Source organism: Myotis davidii, unplaced genomic scaffold (assembly GCF_000327345.1).
Source record: "Myotis davidii unplaced genomic scaffold, ASM32734v1 scaffold799, whole genome shotgun sequence".
Lineage (NCBI taxonomy): Eukaryota > Metazoa > Chordata > Mammalia > Chiroptera > Vespertilionidae > Myotis > Myotis davidii.
Window position 1 is genome coordinate 493,697 of NW_006290670.1, and position 18,928 is coordinate 512,624.

At 40.5% G+C, this 18,928-nt stretch overlaps 1 protein-coding gene across 1 annotated transcript in view; it reads right to left on the reverse strand.

Moving 5' to 3' along the window:
• TBCEL (tubulin folding cofactor E-like) overlaps positions 1 to 18,928 on the reverse strand; it is a 55,771-nt gene that overhangs the window by 22,635 nt on the left and 14,208 nt on the right. Inside the window, exons 4-7 of the mRNA XM_006763683.2 lie at positions 16,361 to 16,542; positions 14,515 to 14,771; positions 11,055 to 11,181; positions 9,407 to 9,523 (exon numbers count right to left, since the gene is read on the reverse strand). Coding sequence (XP_006763746.1) covers positions 9,407 to 9,523; positions 11,055 to 11,181; positions 14,515 to 14,771; positions 16,361 to 16,542 — 683 coding nt within the window. The remainder of the gene's footprint in view (positions 1 to 9,406; positions 9,524 to 11,054; positions 11,182 to 14,514; positions 14,772 to 16,360; positions 16,543 to 18,928) is intronic.

Here is an 18,928-nt window from a genome sequence, read left to right on the forward strand (position 1 = left end):
TTGTTTTTTTTTCTGGGCCCGCTTTAGCTCTGGCTCCAGCTCTGACGCCTCTGTGCTGAAAGCAGGTATCTGGTTTGTTTGGGTTCTATAATCGAAACACTGTTTCAACTCCAGCTCTGAGATCCCGGCTGGCTGAAAGCAGGTTTCTGGGGTTTTGTTTAGCTTCTATATTTGTAACAATGTTTCAAACTGCAAGCTCAGAGGTCGGCAGCGGCAGGCGGGGGACGTTGGAGTCCTCCATCCCTGAAGCAAGCAAGCCTCATGTTAGCTTCAAGCTGCACGGCTGCTGGCCGCCATCTTGGCTGGCAGTTAATTTGCATATCGCCCTGATTAGCCAATGTGAAGGGTAGCAGAGGTACGGCTAATTACCATGTTTCTCTTTTATTAGATAGGATATGATTAGACAATCATATACTGTGCATACTGTTCAACTGGATATTTCCAATACCAACCTACGTAGATATTACAATATAATTGACTATATCCCACTGACTATATTGTAACTACAAATTTGTACTTCTTAATCCTTTCACCTTTTTCATCCAGTCTCCAACCCCCCTCCACTCTGGCAACCAGGAGTTTGTTCTCTGTATGTATGTGCATGTTTCTGCTCTGTTTGTTCATATATATTGTTCTTTAGATTTCACATATAAGCTAAATCAGATATTTATCTTTCTGTGACTCACTTATTTCCCTTAGTATAATAACCTCTAGGTCCATTCATACTGTCACAAATGGTAAAATTTCCTTAATTTTTATGGCCGAATAATATTCCATTGTATATGTGCACCACTTCTTTATCCACTTGTCTGTTGATGGCATTTTGGTTGCTTTCATATTTTGGCTACTATAAATAACACTGCAATGAACATGAGGGTACACATATTCTTTCCAATTAGTGTTTTGGATTTCTTCAGATATATACACAGAAGTGGGATTGCTGGGTCATAGGCAGTTCCATTTTCAATTTTTGGAGGAAACTCCATGTGTTTTCTATACTGGGTGGACCAGTCTTCATTCACAGCAACAGTGCACGAGGGTTCCCCTTTCTTTTCATAACCGTATGTTGTATATTGATTTATTGATGACTAGAGGCCCGGTGCATGAATTCATGCATGGGTGGGGTCTGGCCAGCCTGCTCCTGAGCGAACTCCTGGTCCAGGGGGCAATTTGCATATTACCCTTTTATTACATAGGACTAGAGACCCAGTGCATGAAAACTCATGCACTGGAGGGGGGTCCCTCAGCCTGGCCTGCCCCCTCTCACAGTGTGGGAGCCCTCAGGGGTGGGAGGTGACCCAGCAATCAGGGGAAGGTGACGCCCCATCACACCTCTGCTGCTGCCACTGCCTGTAGCACAAGCCTTGGCTGGCCCTGGTTACCTGAGCCTCAGGTGGCCCTGGGTGGCCCAGCTGCCATCCAAAGCTTACCTGCACTTCGGGCTGGCCCTGGGCAGCCGACATCTGAGGCTTACCTGCACCTCAGGCTGGCCCTGGGCAGCCGACATCTGAGGCTTACCTGCACCTCAGGCTGGCCCTGGGCAGCCGACATCTGAGGCTTGCCTGTGCCTTGGACTGGCCCTGGGCAGCTGAGGGGCTCAGGGGACTGGGGGACTCAGGAGGCAGGCGCACGGAGCGGCTGCACCCACCTAGGGGTGGGCCCAGCTGTGTCGCATGCCTGCTGCCCCAGCAGGACTGAGGGGACTGGGCATCGCCATTTTGTGGCTGTGGGTGCCACCATCTTTGTGAGGGTGTGAGAGTCAATTAGCATATTTCCTCTTTATTAAATAGGATAGCCATTCTAACAGGTATGAGGTGATATCTCATTGTGGTTTTAATTTGCATTTCTCTGATGATTAATGACACTGAGCATCTTTCATATGTTTATTGGCCATCTGTATGTCTTCTGGGGGAAATGTCTATTCAGGGTCTCTGCCCATTTTTTGATTGAACTGTTTGGTATTTTGGTGTTGAATTGCATGAGTTCTTTATGAATTTTGGATATTAACCCCTTATCAGATGAATCATTGCAAATATCTTCTCCCAACCAGTAGGGTGTCTTTTTGTTTCCCCGAGATTTACTTTGCTGTGCAAAAACGTTTTAGTTTGTTGTAGTCCCATTTCTTTATTTTTGAGGGGTCCCCTTACCCAAGGAGATATGTCATAAAAAATACGTCTAAGAAAAATGTCAGAGATGTTACTGCCTATGCTTTCTTCTAGGACTCTTATGGTTTCAAGTCATATTTATGTTTTTAATCCATTTTGAGTTTATTTTTGTATATGGTGTAAGAAGGTGGTGTAGTTTCCTTTTTCTGCTTGTATCTGTCCAATTTTCCCAGCATCATTTATTGAATAGACTATCTTTACCCCATTGTAAGTTCTTATTTCCTTTGTCAAATATTAAATTACCATATAGGTGTGGGTTTACTTCTGGGTTCTCTATTCTTTTCCATTGACAAATATGGTCTATTTTTATGCCAGGACCATGCTGTTGTGATTACTATAGCCTTGTAATATAGTTTGATATCAGGTAGGGTGATACCTCCAATTTTGTTCTTCTGTCTTTCTTTTTTTTAAAAAAAGAAGATATTTTATTGATTTCAGAGAAGAAGGGAGAGGGAGAAAGGGATAGAAACATCAATGACGAGAGAGAATCATTGATTGGCTGCCTCCTGCATGCTTCCCACTGGGGATCAAGCCCACAACCCAAGCATATGCCATGAATGGGAATCAAACAGTGACCTCCTGACTTATAGGTTGATGCTCAACCCCTGAGCCACATTTCTCAGACTGGTGGTCTTTCTGAAGATTGTTGTCTATTCATGGTCTTTAGTGGTTCCATATAAATATTTAAATTATTTGTTCTAATTCTGTGAAAAATGCCAGCTATTTTGATACAAATTATGTTGAACCTATAAATTGTTTTGGGTAGTATGGACATTTTAATTATATTAATTCTATCTATCCATGAGGATAATCTATACTGCCATTTATTTATTTATTCTTCAATTTCTTACTATAGTATTATTATTACTATTTTTTTTACCTCCTTGGTACTATATTTTATACAGGCAACTGTAAATGGGATTGTTTTCTTGGTTTCCTTTTTTTTTATAGTTCATTATCCTATATAATAAAGAGGTAATATGCAAATTAACCCTCACACCCTCACAAAGATGGCTGCCCACAACCAGGCCGTTAGGGGGATTAGTTAGGGATGACCAAACGACTGAACAAGCAGGCTGTGTGGGGTGACCAGGCCAGCAGGGCGTTTAGTGAGGGACGCTCAAATGACTGAACAAGCAGGCTGCGTGGGGCGAGCTGGCAGGGGGGTGGGGGGCTGGTTTGGGGCGACCAGTCAGGCAGGCAGGTGAGCGATTAGGAGCCAGCAGTCCAGGATTGTGAGAGGAATGTCCTACTGCTGGTTTAGGCCCAATCCCCAGGATCGGTGCACAAATTTCATGCACCAGGTCTCTAGTTGGTGTATAAAAGTGCAACTGGTTTCTGCATATTTATTTTGTATCCTGCTACTTTACTCAATTCATTTATTAGCTCTTATAGTTTTTTGGTGGTAGAATCTTTATAGTTCTCTATATACAGTACCATCATCTGCAAATAATAATTTTTACTTCTTCCTTTTCAATTTGGATGCCTTTCCCCCTTTTTTTTTTCCTTTTACTTCTTCTTGTCTGATTGTTATGGTCAGCAGTTCCAGTACTATGTTGAATAGCAGTAATGAGAGTGGACATCCTGTCTTGTTCCCTATCTCAAGGGAAATTTTTTAAATTTTGTTTTAAAGTCTATTTTGTCTGTTGTAAGCATTGCTACCCAGTTTTTTTCCTTTTGTTTCCATTTGTATGAAATATCTGTTTCCATTCGTTTACTTTCTGTTATTTTTTGTCCTGAGTTGGATATCTTGCAGACAGTATATACATTATATATATAATTCTTATTCATTCAGTCACTGTATATATTTTGATTGGAATATTTAATCCATTTACATTGAAAGTAATTATTGACAGGTATGCACATATTGCTGTTTTATTCTATTTAAAAATATTTTTATTGATTTCAGAGAGAAAGAGAGATAGAAACATCAATGATGAGAGATAATTATTGATTGGCTGCCTCTTGCACGCTCCTTACTGGGAATTGGGCCCACAACCTGGGCATATGCCCTGATTGGGAATCAAACCATGACTCCTGGTTCATAAGTTAATGCTCAACCACTGAGTCACAATGGCCAGACCTTTATAATTATGTTCTTTTTAAAATTATTATTCCTTTCTTATTTTTAAAGAAGTCCCTTTAACATTTATTGTAATACTGGTTTGGTTACAATGAATTCCTTTAGCTATTTCTTGTCTGGGAAGCTATTTTTTTCCTTTCCATTTCGGGCCTTGCTGTGTAGATTAGTCTTGGTTGTTGGTCCTTGCTTTACATCACTCTGAATATTTCATGCCAATCCCTTCTGGCCTGAAGTGTTTCTGTTGAGAAACAAGCTGATAGTCTTATGGGAGCTCCTTTGTAGGTAACAGTCTTTCTCTTGATGCTTTTAAGATTCTTTGTCTTTAACTTTCCATTTTAATTATGATGTTGTCTTGGTGTGGCCTCTCTGGGTTCACTTTCTTTGGGACTCTGTGCTTCCTGGACTTGTGTGTCTTTTTCCTTTACCAGATCAGTGAAGATTTTTTTAGTCATTATTTATTCAAATTGGTTCTCAGTCCCTTGCTATCTATCTTCTCCTTCTGGTACCCCTATAATGTGGATGTTATAGTACTTCATATTGTCCTAGAGGTCCCTTGAACTATTCTCATTAGTTAAAGTTTTTCTTCCTTTTGCTTCTCTGATTAAGTTTTGCTACCTTGTCTAGTCATTCCAAATCACTGATTCCATTCTCTGCTTCATCTAATCTGCTGCTCATGCCTTCTAGTGTATTCTTAATTTCAGATACTGTTCATTTTTGAGTGGTTATTTTTTGTGATTTCTATGTCCTTTTATATACTTTAAGTTCTTACTTAGTTCATCCATTCTTCCCCTAAGTTCCTTGATCATTCTTATAACCATTGTTTTGAACTTTGTATCTGGTAGATTGTTTGCCTCCATTTCATATAGTGTTTTTTTTTCCTAGCGATTTCTCCTGTTCTTTCATTTGGGGCATGCTACTTTGTCTCCCCATTTTGGCTGCCTCTCTGTGTTTGTTTCTGTGTATTAGGTACATCTTTTATGTCTGCCAGTCTTGATAGGCTGGCCTTCTATAGTAGGTGTCCAGTGTGGCCGAATGGCGTAGTCTCTTTGATCACCAAAGTTAGGTGCTCCAGGAATGTCCCTTGCATTGGTTACATGAGCCCTCCTGTTGTAGTTCAGTTTTGCTTGCTGTTGGCCCATCTCATCCATGGGTGGGGTTGACACTCAGGTTGGCTGACTATGAGGACTAACTGCAACCACAGTGAACAAACTGCTGTGCAAAAGCTGACCCCATCAAGTGAAATTAATCCCAGCAGGGTCTGTTGCCTGCAAGATCTCTCTTTGGGTGTTCTGCTTGTAAAGCCAACTCAGTCATGCTCTCTACTGTGGTCTGAAATGCAGAAGTGGCTGTGTTGGCTCTTGGGTGTCGTGGAAGGGACTCCAGTGCATGTCACTGTCAAATGCTGTCCTTGCATGGCCCTGGGCTACCTCTTTGGAGCTACCTACCAAGCAATCCATAGTTTGTGGCTGCCTCTGCTGGGCCTTGAGTATACAAGGGAGCAGCCAAGCTGCATACCAATGTTGATTTCCACCAGTATCAAGCCTGGGGGCAGGTCAGCAAAAGGGCCAAGGCACAGAGATATGCCTCCACCTGTGGGCCACCTGTTAGGCTTAGTCACTGAGAGACCCTCTGGCAGTATGCAGGTTATGTGAGGTTATTCTCAGTGAATCAGTGGGTAGAAACAAGTGATGTTCATGAGGCTGATACACATTCAATCTTGGTGCTAGTACTGGGCCTGAGGCCACTCAGCCAAAGTCCCAGGGTACACCAAGGCCAGTTGCCACCCACCTGAAGCCTGTGGACCTTTGTATCTCAGGGAGTTTTCAGGGTAAGGCCAGTAGAGTTCATGAAGCTAAAACAGACCAAGATGTGGCCATGTGGAGGAAGAGCTCTGCACAGGAATGGTGGTGTCAGTCGGGGCATGTGGTGAGTGGTGAGTAGGTGAAGAAATGAATCTTCTCGAGAGCCTCCCATTAAAGTCTGTTCCACAGGCCTAGGCTGGCCACAGCCAACAAACTTCTCTGCAGGGAACAAGTGTGGCAGGGCAGGGCCACAGGTGGTCGAGACAGTAAACTAGTGCATCCACCCAAGCTGACGCAAATGGAGACAGAGTGCTTGACCCAGGAAAGATGGGCACCTGTGAGTTGTGTGGGAGAGGGACTCAGCACAGGGACAATGGTGGCTATCTCTTTAGGTCTCTCCTCAAAGCCACTTAACCCAATCTCTCCTTGGATGACTCATCTCCTCTGAGCCCTTTAAAAGGGGGACTGGGTTTCTAGTAGACTCCCATCTCACTCTGGCAGATGAAATTCCCACAGATTTTCAGTCAGATATTATGTGGGCTCCCTTTTTCTAGTTCTCTTGGCTGGGAAGCCCAGAGTGAGGGTAAGTCCCACCACTCCACACTGGGACCTTTGCAGATGAGATATCCCGCCTAATTCTCAACCACAACATGCGGGTGCTCTGCCCTTCCCACTAGTCTCAATGTGGCTGCTTCTGTACATCCTTGGTTCTGAGACTTCTCTGCAGCTGGTCTTCAGTTGGTTATTCAGGCTGGCTGTTCGATAATTTGGTCCTGGGATGAGGTGAGCACACTGCTCTGATCCCTTCTTGGATCTCCAGTAGATATTAAAATGGCTTGATGGCATGTAGCTAATCAAGCACAGAGTGCTTAGGATTAGAATAAATGGGCTATCTAATTTCACGGAGAGTGAAATGAGTTTTCATTTATACAAGGAATATATGAGAGCAGGTAAGAAAAATTTTTTTAAATGTAATTGTGGGGAAGATATGTGTATAGATGTTGGGTAGTCAAAGTGGCAGACTACAGTTGATATTCTTTTTGCTGATTTGTTCCTATTGAGAGAAAAGTCCCAAGATCTACCTCACTGCAGAAGCCAAAGTGGAGTAGATAATCCCTCTCCGTCTCTAGGGAAAAAGGATGTGAGCACATGCCTTAAATATAGCCAAACAATTGGTCAGATGCATAATTCTGAAATAAAGATCCGTATTTTAATTACTTAGGAAGAGAATCAAAATCCATGACAGAGCTGTAAGTGTCCACTGGTAAAGTCCAGAACTATCATGCCCAGATGTGACAGTAGCAGCAGCGAGATATAAAACAAACCATGAGTTGATACTTGGCTATCCTTGCCTCCCTTGGTTCCTACCTATTTTATTTTCTCAGTATCCTCCTAATAAATTCTTCCACTGATTCAAGATTATTTCAGGGATTTTTATTCAAGAACAGCGACCAGCATAGACACCAGAATGGCCTTTAGCCATCAGGAACAGAGAACAAGTCACTGCCCGTATATATACTGGAAGTTAAGGAAACTATAGTGGAAGACTGGCTCAAAGCTAGAATACTTACTTTTCTTTTAAACTAGAGGCCCCTAACTGCCCTCCCCTGCTGGCCCAGTCGCCCCTAACTGCCCTCCCCTGCAGGCCATCTTGTGGAGGCCATCTTGTGAAAGGGCGTGATGGTCAATTTGCATATTACCTCTTTATTATATAGGATTTTTATTGATTTCAGAGAGGGGAAGAGAGAGAGAGAGAGAGAGATAGAAACATCAATGATGAGAGAGAATCATCAATCAGCTGCCTCCAGCATGCCCCCTACTAGGGATTGAGCCCACAACCTGGGCATGTGCCCTGACCAGAAATCAAATCTTGACCTCCTGGTTCATGGGTTGACACTCAACCACTGAGCCACACCAGCTGGTCTAGCGTATTTCTTTCTTTCATTAGTATGTTTGTTTGAGTCAAATGAACCTATAGATAGATAACCATTTTTTACCTAAAAAAAATTTCATGCAGTTTAACCTAATATTTCTGGGCTGTATTCAGAGTCATGATAATATCTATTTCTCTCTACCTGGCTATTCTTAACTAATATTAAAAAGTTACCTTCTATTTCTTTTCCTTTATTGAATTAACAAAATTATACAGGTATCAGGTATATAATTACAGAATACATTATCTGTACATTGTATTGTGTGTACATCACCCCAGGTCAAGTCTCCTTCCATCACCATTTTCCCCCATATACCCTTCTCCACCTCCCTGCTGTAATCATACCACTGTCCATGTTCATGAGTTTTTTCTCTTTTTTCTTTAAATCAATCCTTTCACCCTCCAACTCAGCCCCCAACCACCATCCCTGACAGCTGTCAGCCTGCTCTCTGTCTATGAGCCTGTCTTTATTTTGTTTGTCAGTTCAGTTGTATTAAAAGGCATGGTACTATCCATCTCTCTACCTGGCTGTTCTTAGCTTAATTAATGAATTAATTATTTTAATCCTCACCTGAGGATTTTTTTTTTTTCATTTTAGAGAGAGAAAGAGAAATATTCATGTGAGAGAAAAACATCAATCATTTGCCTCCCACACCTGGCCTAACCAGGGATTGAACCTGCAACCTAGCTATGTGCCCTGACTGGGAATTTGCCAGCAAACTCCTCATGTTAAATGAGATTTCATATAATTCTTAAAGTAATTAAGAAAAACATATAACTTATGAGTACCTGAGTATAGTTACCAACACCTAGAAAACTGGAAAATTTATTTTCTTTTACCTATAACATACATGTTGCATTTCCTTTTATATTTACACAGCATTAAAGGTAGTTCCTCACCAAATAATATATAATAACTCTTTAGACACTTAAAGGTAATTATTAATTTAGCCCTCAGCATTTCTCTTCATACTCAGCCATACCAAATGCCTTTACTATTTCCTGGAATCTGCTTTCCAGTCCTTTCTCATAGTCTCTGAACCTAGTACACATTTGCCAAATCTTTCAAATTGCAGAACTCAGTATATCCTGAAAGCAGGTGAAATGTGAAAGAAGAGACCAATTTTTGGCTTATGGAATATATGCCCCCAGAGAAAATGATTAAAAAGAAGTCAATGACGTGAAGTATGAACTGGGAACCAACAGAAGCAGCCAAATACTTACGTGTGCAAGGCAGACACAACACACTGTGGAAAATGAGAGAAAATTGGTTGGCTTTCGTGTTTCTTTGTTTTTTAACCTATCACCAATCTCCTCTCAGAGGGTCCATAACAAGTTATTAGATTCTGCTCTACAAAAATAGTTCTTAAGTTGCCACAATGCCTGCCTGCTTCAGTGCCCCTGAGCCGACGGGAGCTTTTACCTGAACGGCACTTCTTCCTGTGGAACAGCCACGTAGTAACGAATGAAAAATCTCTCCGAGTCTTCGCGCTCATCGTCGGTAACAACACTGCCATTAAGTTTGGAAACTGATGGCAATCTGTCAGTAAAACCAAAATAAAGACATTTTCAGATATTAAAAACATTTGGCTTTGGAAACAGAATTATTGACTTGAGCCATTATTCTCTTGAAAGGAACTTTTGGTGCAGCTCTGCTTGTGTACAACTACTGACAGGCTAAAGGGGCATAATATAAAAGGAACCAAAATATTTAAGCTTCATTTTTGGATGAGACACTGCCCTTTTATAATCACAACTCACTGTTCAAAATAACGTTTTAGGTGGCATTGTCCAACCTGAACATAATGCAAGCCACATATGTAATTTACACACAGTCTCTAAACCTAGTACACATTTGCCAAATTCCAAATCGCAGAGCTTAGTATATCCTGAAAGCAGATGCAAATGTATACTAGGTTTACCAGCCATATTTTAAAAAGTAAAAATAAAGCAGACGGAATTCATTTTAATAGTATATTGTATTTAACCCAATATATGCAGGATATAATAATTTCAACCTATAATCTATACGAAAAAATAACTCATAAGATATTTTACATTCTCTTTTGTATATAAAGTGTTTGAAATCCAATGTGTATTTTACACATATAGCACATTTCAATTCAGACTAGCCATATTTCAAGTGCTTAAAAGTCACACATGGCTAATGGAACCAAACTGGACAGCAGAAGTCTGTAGAGTAGTCGGGACAGTTTGGTCATATACTTCAGGAATCAGCTTATTATATTTACAAAAGAGCTACGTAAAAAACACAAGACCCACAGCAGGACTTGTCCTTCCTGGAAGACAAGGATGCTGAAACTGACTTCTTCAGGGAGGTGTCAATGTGCATGTCCCTGCGAGTGGCAGGGAAGCCCTGTTGGGTGTCAGTGGGTCAGAGAGATTAACACCGTTTAAGATCTTCTTCCAGGGACCTTAAAGCCTACTGTTCTCTTTTCAAAACTGCTGTGATAGTGCAAAAAGAGAGCAGATCAAAGCTCCATGCCCTTCACACCTTAGCTGAACATTGCTGCTGCTAAGGTACATACAGAATAACACGCAAAGGTCATTTCAGCAGTCTGTGGGAGTCTGAGACAGGAAAGGCAGAGGATAACAAAATAGTAGCCATATCTAAGTCGACCTATATGATAATCAGAAAATACAGATGCTGCTCTCTTAAGTTTTACACTAATGCAACAGCCTGATTTTTAGTATTTACACTTTAAATGACCACGTTAACAGAAAAAAATAAGGACAGCTGATTCTACCTACCTTTACTTCATGACCCAAGACAGAACTTCAAATATTATAAGTATCAAAAGTATAAAAGTAGAATAGATTGGTGAGGGAATTTTGCAGTGGTCTTGGCAGGCCAATTACATTTCACATTTTTCTCATCATATTGCATTCCTTTCCTTCCAGGATTTCAAACTACAAAAGCAGCTCCTTCAAGCACAGTCTGTTCACAAGTTGGATCAACTTATAATGCACTCCCTCCTAAGGAGTGTCTCATTCCTGCAATGCAATCACAAGGCCCCAGGGGAGGGAGGCAGAGGAACTGGACAACAGACCTGGCTATTACCAACTTCCTGCGCTCCTCGGTGGTGTATGGCTGCAGAAGAGGAATGCCTAACAATCTCACTTCTTCAAGTTTAGGAAATGAATTTAGTTTGTCAATGTCTTCCCAGGACTGCAAACCTAATTTGAGAAACATATTTTTTAAATAAATCCAGAAAAGTACACGCATAAGAAGATAAACATAGAAAAAAAACTTCAGTTAATATGTGAAATATTAAAATAATCGTAAACTAGTTAGAGATACTGAATTTTTTTTAATCCAAGGAAAGAATGGAATACATTTTCACAGCATAAAGACTTCCCTAGTCTCTCCTATCCCTGTGATCCCAGTGGTCAAGGAGAGAGACCTTCACTCTCCAGCATCCACTCATTTACTAACGCTCCATCTCATCGGCTTGTAAAGAGAGTCACAGGTGATTTCAGTAAGCAGGATGTATGCCATGATTACAGAAAAATGGTGATATGATAATTTTTCCCATCAAGTACAGACTCACAGAACAGGACCGTTTATTGATCAGTAGATCCTGTCAGGCTCAAATGTTTTTACCTAATAAATTCTAAAACGGGGCAAGTTCCACAGATCCAGAAACTAAGTATTAACTCTCTTTCATACTGTCCTGATTTTGGGGATAGGGAAAACAAATTCAAAATTTAAAGGAAACAAAAACAAAAAACCTGGACCTTTGGGTAAGAACATACAATAAATTAAGTTCATCTAGTCCTAAAATGAAATCCTTCCTATCGCTGTGAGTAAATATATCACCCAAGTCAATACTTGGCAGTGGTTGGAAAAATATCCCTGTAACAATGAAGCTGGCCGATTTTACAACACGTTGAATCCAAGTTAGAGAATGTCATCCCTTCCTATTTCTGTCCATCTCCAATAAAGATAAAGCAAAGGAGCAATTTATGAGGACTCTGGTGCTTGACCGCCCATCACAACCGTCCTCTCCCTTCAGCATGGCATTTCCATCCAGGAGGAAGAATGGAGTTAGCTCAAGGGGTGTCAGTTATGAAACTAACAGCTTCATTATGCAAAATACTAGTTTTTAAAACTTAGTTCTCGCCCTTATACCTTCTACAGTGAATTCAACTGTTTATATTTTTTCTGTTGTAGGTTATTTACTTTAAGTTATGTAGTTGTTTTAAGAAATAGGCTACCAGTAAAAGACAATGTCATGAGAATGAAAAGAAAAGCCACAGACAGGGAGAATATGTGTGCTAAAACATATCTGATAAAGGACCGTTACCCTATAAAATACACTAAGAACTCTTAAAACTCCACAATTAAGAAAATGAACAATCTGGTTAAAAAATGGGTGAGAGACCTAAACAGACACCTTACCAAAGGATATATATAGATGGCAAGTAAGTATATGAAAACATATTCAATATCATGTCATTAAGGAAGTAAAGACAGAAAAAAGGCCTTTCTTTTTATTTGCTGTGACCTTCCACAATTTATGAGAAGTACCTGGTAATTAAACCCCAAGATATTACCTCCTCTGTTTCAAACAGCCCCTCTGTTCAAACTGTGGGACAAGATAAGCTACTCTCCAGGCTACATTCTTGCATCCACCTCCTCCCTGCTGTTTTCAGAACCCAGGGATAACTCCCACCAGTGAGTCTCTAATTAGTAGAAAGTTCACTTCCCCATTCCCCTTCAAAGAAGCCTCTTTTAAACTTTTCATAACTTTTGCTCTAAACTTGTTCTACAGGCTTGGGAAAAATGCTGGTAAGATAGCTCCCTAGCACATCTGCTGGACTATCTTCTGGAAAGCAAATAAACTGTAACTTTTCAAGACAACCCCTCCCTTCCTTGTCACCTAGCAATGACAGCATTATTCTTTCAAAGTGGAAGCGCTTTTTGTTCCCTATCCTGTATTGACTAGCAATGCACCAGCCCTTTCCTCTCTTGGAAAGTAAAATAAACTTTCTGCATCTCTTCTTAGGATGCGAATTCTTCCACAGCCCATCACTGGCCAAACCCTAACATTTTGGTGGCCCGTATAGGGAGTTAACTTCTCTTCTCCTCCAACTTCTCCTCTGTCTCTGGAAATTCTCTCTCTTCTCTCAGTTGTGAATTCTTTCACAGCCTGCATCACTGCCCAAATCTAACAAGGGAATTGCAAATTAAAACAACAATGAGATACCACTATGCACCTATTAGAATGGCCAAAATCAAAACCTGACACCACCAAACACTGACAAGGATATGAAGCAATGATCATTCATTGCAGGTACAAAATGTTACTTTGGATACAGTTTGTCAGTTTCTTAGAAAACTAAACACACTCTTACCATATGATTTAGCAATTATCCTCCTTGCTATTACCCACATGAACTAAAAATTTATGTCTACAGAAAAACTGCACACAGAGGTTTACAGCAGCTTTATTCATAACTGACAAAACCTGGAAGCAACGGAGATGTATTTTAGCTTGTGAGTGGATAAATAAACTGCAGTATATCCAGACAGTAGACTAGCACTGGTTGAGCCTCACAGGCTGTAAGTGCTAAAAATAAATAAGCTATCAAGCTATAAAAAGACATGAAGGAAAGTTAAGTGAAAGAAATTAATTAGAAAAGGCTACACACTGTATGATTCCAAGTACATGACATTTGGAAAAGGCAAAACTATGGAAACAGTAGAAAACATCAATGGTTGCCAGGATTGGGAATGCAGGGAGGATAAATGGGCAGAGAATAGAGGATTGTTAGAGCAGTGAGACTACTAAGTATATTATACTACAGCAGTAGGTACGTGTCATTATACATTTTCCAAACCCAGAAAATGTGTACCACCAAGAATGACCCTAATGTAAACTAGGTGGTGATAGCGTGTAATGCAGGTTCAAATGTAACAAATGCATCACTGGTGCTGGGATGCTGAGAGTGAGGGAGGTTGTGCTTGTGTGAAGGGAGGGAGCATGCAGAAACTTTCTGTACTTTCTGCTCTATTTTGTTGTGAATCTAAACTGCTCTAAAAAATAAAGTTTGTTAATTTTTTAAAATCAGCTAAAAATATTCACTCCTGTGATACACAGAATTAGATGGCAATAAACTGGCAATCAATTGTATAAGTACTAGAAAAGAAAAGAGAAAATTTGAAAGGCACAGCAGCTTGGGATTCCCTAACCTAAATCCAAATGGTCTAGTTTGCAATTCCTTATATTTTTTTTTCTCTGCCTTTTACTATACGATTCATCAATTTTACTCCTTTCACAGCATGACGCCTTTAATATAGAAAATGTAAATAGCTAATATAATGCTTGGCCACTTGATTTATGACAGTGAATCCTTAAACTCAGCTAATCCACAGGCACCTGCAGGTCGCTTCTGAAAATGATCCTCTGAGAAGGCAGAGCTGACTGCAGGAATACACTTGCACTGCACTTCATGCATAAGCTCATCTTAGTTCACACGTGGAATGACAACAAGCCAATCCCTCACCTGACTTGTGGAGGCTGATGGACCGCAGGTTAGGAAACAACCTGGCCAGTGAGTCGTCGGGCTCCTCAATGGCGCTCAGGTGGTTGTTGGCCAGGACCAGGGTATCCAGCGAAGGAAACATGGCTCCTAACTTTCGTATTTCAGTCCAGTCTTGGAGGTTGTTGTCTGTTATATGTAGGAGCTTCAGAGAATGACAGCAAATAGAAGGACAAGACACTGTTTCATAGTCATTAAGGCACAGGAAGAGCTCCTCCAAACTGGAGAGAAAAAGAGAAATGTTTCATCGTGTAGAGCAGTTAACCTCCTACTTGGCACCTATTTTCATTCACTCAAGAAATAAATAAGTGCTACTATGTGTGAGCCTCTGCTAGGTGTTACAGAGAAAATACAGATATCTTCCTGAAGCTAAAATACAGCTGAGACCACAGCAGAGGAAGATCCAACCTAGAACTAAATTAACTTTGTGCTTATTTAAGCAGTACTAACTGTAAGTACAATAGTATTTCATAGAGACATGGAATTAAAATTGTGTTAGAATAATCAGGTAAGGGTGCATAACCTTGAAGGAGGGGCAGACTTATACAAGAGAAGATGGAAGAAAATTCCAGAAAAAATAAGAATAAATATTTAGAACAGAAACAATACCTACCATTTATTGAATTTCTACCCTGTGTCAGGCCCCATGCCAGATGCTTTATAGACTGACTGTTCTTCTATTTCTGCAAGGTAGATCTTATGCCCATTTTATAGACAAGGAAATAGAGCTCAGAGAGGTTAATTAGCTTATCAAAGGTCATCTATATATATAAAAGCCTAATATGCTAAGTGTTCGACCCTTCGACTGGTAGCTGTGATGCACACTGACCACCAGGGGGCAGATGCTCAATGCACAGGCATGGAAACATGGAATAGACTGATGAATCTCAGAGGGGAGGGAGGAGGGGGGAGTGCGGGAAGAGATTAACCAAAGATCTTATAGGCATACTAGAGGCCCAGTACATGGATTCAGGCCAAAACCAGCTCTCTGACATCCCCTGAGAGGTCCCTGATTGCGAGAGGGTGCAGGCCAGGGTGAGGGACCCCACCAGTGCACAAATTCATGCACCGGGCCTCTAGTATGGTGAGAAAGTGAACTGGGTTTAAAACTCATTCTGTGCCATACAGGATGCTGCAGGCATAAGGAAACCAATCTCATTAGAGTGATGGTGGGAAACTAAAGCGGAATAAGTGGGGTGAGACCAATTTCTGAAAAGCTTTGATAATTTTCATATTTATACAGTAAAAAATCTACAGCTTCATATATTTCTTTAAACTACTTCCTTTGAACATTTATGCATACTTATAGATACAAACAAATGTAACAAAGCATCTCTAAAATGACAAGAGTATAATTTCTTGCATAAATTATTGAAAAGAATACCAGGTTTATTTCCAATGAGGCCAGCTATGTACAATCATCTGAGTGTTAATATATTTTAGAGATACTGTGATTACTTTTTTCCTCCTAAAGAAAAGATTGAGGCAAAATTCTGAAACCAGGTAATCAGAAGATTAAAATGGAGAAAGGTTGGACTGATCTAGAAATGATAAGTGCTATTCTCAGGGCTATTTTCTAGCTAAAGAACGGCATATCCTATGTTACTCAACACTGAACGAGCATTCCAGTAAAAACGCTCCTGAGTTACATTCACGCCCTCGTTGTAACCACTCCATTTTGGTAACCGTTCTCCATTGTCTCCGCAGGCCTAGTGTTTCTGAGTGGCAGGTCGCAGGGATTTCATGCACGGGCAGGTGACGACCAGCTTCCCCCGCCCCCCTCATCCCCCCAGCATGCACTCTGGCTTACTCTGGCAGCTCCTGCAGGATCGTGTGCACTGTCTCCCAGGAGGCTTTGCTGTTATTGAGGACAAGTTTGCGAACCCCAGAGAAGGACCCAGCACATGTTCTTTCTAAAACTGACAAATTCAGAGGGTTGGAACTCAGGTTTAGAAACTCCAACTGGGGAACATTTGACACAATTTTACTGACCTAGGGAGAGAAAAAAAGAGCATATCAAGCAATAATCAGAGTTTCTAAATAGCAATCATGTTCAGACAGGCCTAAGCAAGTGGGTCTCCAGGCAAAGGATCATTCACATTGAGGAATTCTATTTGGTGACAGTACCCAGAGTGGCATAAATAATTTAAACAAATCTTGGCAAATGACAATCTCCTTCTATGAAACAGTGTCAGAACAGAAAAGTAATGGTACAAACAAAAAGATTTCCCATGTTGCCTTTGGCAAGGTTTTTATTCTGTTCTATATGATATTCTATTTGATAAATGGAGAAAAGACAGTTTAGATGACATTTTAGACTACAAATTATTAAAGAGCTCAATTTGGGTCCTCTTTGTAATCCTCTTTGAATATCTCGTTTCTTCTTCCATCCTCATTACAACATTAAGGCTAAGTGAAATAAGCCAGCCAGAGAAAGACAAATATCACATGATCTCACTCATATGTGGAATCTGATGAACAAAATAGATCCAGAGTCACAGAAGCATGGAGCAGACTGACAAATCTCAGTGTGATGGGGTAGGTGGTGGGGAGAGATTAACCAAAGAATTTGTATACATATATGAATAACCCATGAACACAGACAATAGTAAAGTTACTTTATTAAAGACCACAAAGTAACAATTCAGGTGTTCAAAATTGACTACATAGCCACAATCACTTAGAAAACAGGTTCAGCTTGGGTCAGAGAGATACTAAACTTTAAAATATATTCACTAAAAATATAAAAAAGCACCAAGAACTATATAATAAGAGAGAAAACATGATCATAAATTTAATGATTTAACTAGTAAACTGGTAGACACAAAAATTTTAAAAAGGACCTGAGCATTACTGACCTTAGCTACTGGCTTTGTGTAGCACTAGACTCTACATAGCTTCTTTCAGCACATGCCCCCAACAACTTGCAAGATGACTAATACTATTTCCATTTTAACAAATTAAGAAAATGTGCCTCAGAGAAGTTAAATAATTAACATCTTGTGTTAAGTCAGGTCTCAGAGTCACAAAACCCAAATCTGAAGTTAAAAATCAGAAAAGCAAATCTAAAGTCAGCCCATGGTTCTTCCCAATATACAGACACCTGCATCTGCAGTTTTGCTTTCCACAGTTCCAGTTACCCACAGGCAATCATGGTATGAAAGTATTAAATGGAAAATTCCAGAAATAAATAAGTCACAAGTTATAAATCAGGTGCCACTGCGAGTAGCATGATTACATCTCACTCTGTCTGGCTCTTCGCCCCCAGGACAGAAATCACCCCTTTGTCCAGGTGCCCACCCTGCATACACCACCTGCCCCACCAACTCATTAGTCACTTAGTCGCCATCTTGGTTATCAGGTCAACTGTTGTTCAAGTAATCCTTCTTTCACTTAATAATAAGGCAAGGCACAAGAGCAGGGATGCTGGCAATTTGGATGTGCCAAGGAGAAACCATAAAATATATGTACAGATAAAACATCACAGTATATATAGGGTTTGGTAATACCAGTGGTTTCAGGCATTCTTTGGGAGTCTTGGAATTTATATCACATAGATAACTTGGAATTTATATCACATGTACCACAACTAGTAAATTACAAATATAACCAGAAAAAAATGAGAACTAGGCTTAAAGTAATATAAAATGCTAGACGCCCAAAAAATGTTTAAACATCAAAGAGCCAGGCAATGTGGTAAATGAAGTTATGAGAAAAGGAGTTAGCAGAATACTGGTAGGTAGCACTGGTTTTGGAGTCAGACTAGGTCCCAACACTTCCTAGTTGTGTCTTAAACTTTCCAAAGTTCAGTTTCCTTATTCGGAACATACAGAAACTAGCACCCATCTGTTTCACAGGATTGCTGGTAGAATTAAATGAGGCACGTGTGCTGAGCACTTCACCCAGTGCATGGCACTCCTTTTAGAAGCTGGTTTCCTTGCCCAGGAGAGCGTAAGCTCTAGGAAAGCGGGGACAGCACTTACTTCTTCATTCACGACTGCACTGGGGGCACTTAATGTTTATTGCATTAGTTAATGGCACAAAATCATACAATAAATGTAATTACTACTAATATAAGTTTAGTATGAACCAATATGTCATGTCATATTCATTTTATTTAAATATCTTATTTAAAATCATTGGTAGAATTTCAAAATAAATATACTGACTCCCAGCATCCACCCTCCACCACTGAATCAGAAGCTGCATGGGTAGGACAAGGTTCAGGGTTGCAGAGCTCCACAGGTGCGGGAGCTGTGGTGGGAATAAAAAGCACCTGCCTTCCCACCAGCTGCACAGCACTGCACAGCTCAGGAGCTGTCACTTTAGCGAGGAGACCACCTCCGAGGGGCTCAGAGAAGCTGGCAGGGGCGGCCCT